This window comes from Gopherus evgoodei, chromosome 21 (assembly GCF_007399415.2).
Source record: "Gopherus evgoodei ecotype Sinaloan lineage chromosome 21, rGopEvg1_v1.p, whole genome shotgun sequence".
Taxonomy (NCBI): Eukaryota; Metazoa; Chordata; order Testudines; family Testudinidae; genus Gopherus; species Gopherus evgoodei.
In genome coordinates, this window is record NC_044342.1 from 17,394,926 (window position 1) to 17,396,266 (window position 1,341).

General features: G+C 46.1%; 1 protein-coding gene across 1 annotated transcript; it reads right to left on the reverse strand.

The window, feature by feature from the left end:
* Positions 1-399: 399 nt before the first annotated feature.
* Positions 400-1,341, reverse strand: LOC115638139 (olfactory receptor 12D1-like). Its single transcript, XM_030539715.1, has one exon. The coding sequence runs from the start codon at positions 1,339-1,341 to the stop codon at positions 400-402; it is 942 nt and encodes a 313-aa protein (XP_030395575.1).

Below are 1,341 nucleotides of genomic sequence, written 5' to 3' on the forward strand. Positions count from 1 at the left end.
TATACAGTCAAACTCATTGATATACTGTTCACAGGCTATATTTCAATGATCTATTTATTTATATGATTAACAGTCATTCCGTCTTCTCCCTCATTGTGCTTCTAACTGAAAGTTTCTCCATCACAGAAATTAATATGGAGTTAATGTCCAGGATATATGTCAGTAATGTGGAGTAGAATACAATACAAGAATGCTTTAATTTTCCCAAAATACACAATGGATATTCACCATTAAAGAGAATCCAAATATGTTATAAGAAATGACATTAGGGTACTGAAATTCTGCTCTGTAGAGATAACAGAAAGGAGAAAAAAAATGTAATGTGACTTTAAAAATCTGTGGATCAACAAAGACTAGAGTGTTGTAATTGTAAACGAATAGGGTTTCCCTTCATTTAAGTCAAATCCTTTCAGGGAAAAGTTTTCTGTTTAGGAATTTCTTCAGGGTGGATTTCACCTCCTTATTTTTCAGGGTGTAGATCAGGGGGTTCAGAACTGGGGTGACGATGCAGTACATGAGGGTGGGTATCATGTCTCTTTCAGAGGGGAAACCAGGAAAGGGAATCATGTAATTGCTAATGGATGGCATATAGAAAAGAAACACCACAGTGAGGTGGGATGTGCAGGTGGAGAAGGCCTTTCTCCTATTTTCCTGTGAGTGAACCTTCAGGAGTAGGAAGGAGATGATGTAGATGTAGGAGAAGAGTGTGAGGATGAAGGAACTCAGACCAAGGACCCCGGCATCGATGTTGAGCAGGGTCAAGTTGAGGTGGGTGCTGCTGCAGGCTAGACTCAGCAGGGGCTTGATATCACAGAAAAAGTGGGGGACGAGGTTGGGGCCACAGAAATGCAGCAGGGAGGTCATCACTGTGGACATCAGCGCATGCAGGAAGCCGGAGGACCAGGTGGCCACTGCTAGGAACAGGCAGGCCCGTGAGTTCATGACCAGCCTGTAGTGCAGCGGCTTGCAGATGGCCACGTAGCGGTCATAGGCCATGACGGCCAGAAGCATGGCCTCAGTGCTGCCGATGAGGTGGAAAAAGTGAAGCTGGGCCAGGCAGCCTGCAAAGGAAATGGTCTGGTTCTCAGATAGGAAACTGGACAGCATCTTGGGCACAGCAACCGTGGAAAAGCAGATGTCCAGGATGGAGAGGTTGCCCAGGAAGAAGTACATGGGGGTGTGGAGCCGGGGCTCGGCAACTACGATGACTATGATGGTCCCATTACCCAACACATTGGCCATGTAGAGCAGGAGGAAGAAAGAGAAGAGGAAGTTCTTCAGACCCTGGAGGTTGGTCAGGCCTAAGAGGACGAAATCGCTCACCTCTGTCTTGTTGTCCAT

Excerpts from the sequence above, each read along its gene's own strand:
- LOC115638139 (XM_030539715.1), bottom strand. The coding sequence starts at position 1,341 with ATGGACAACAAGACAGAGGTGAGCGATTTCGTCCTCTTAGGCCTGACC.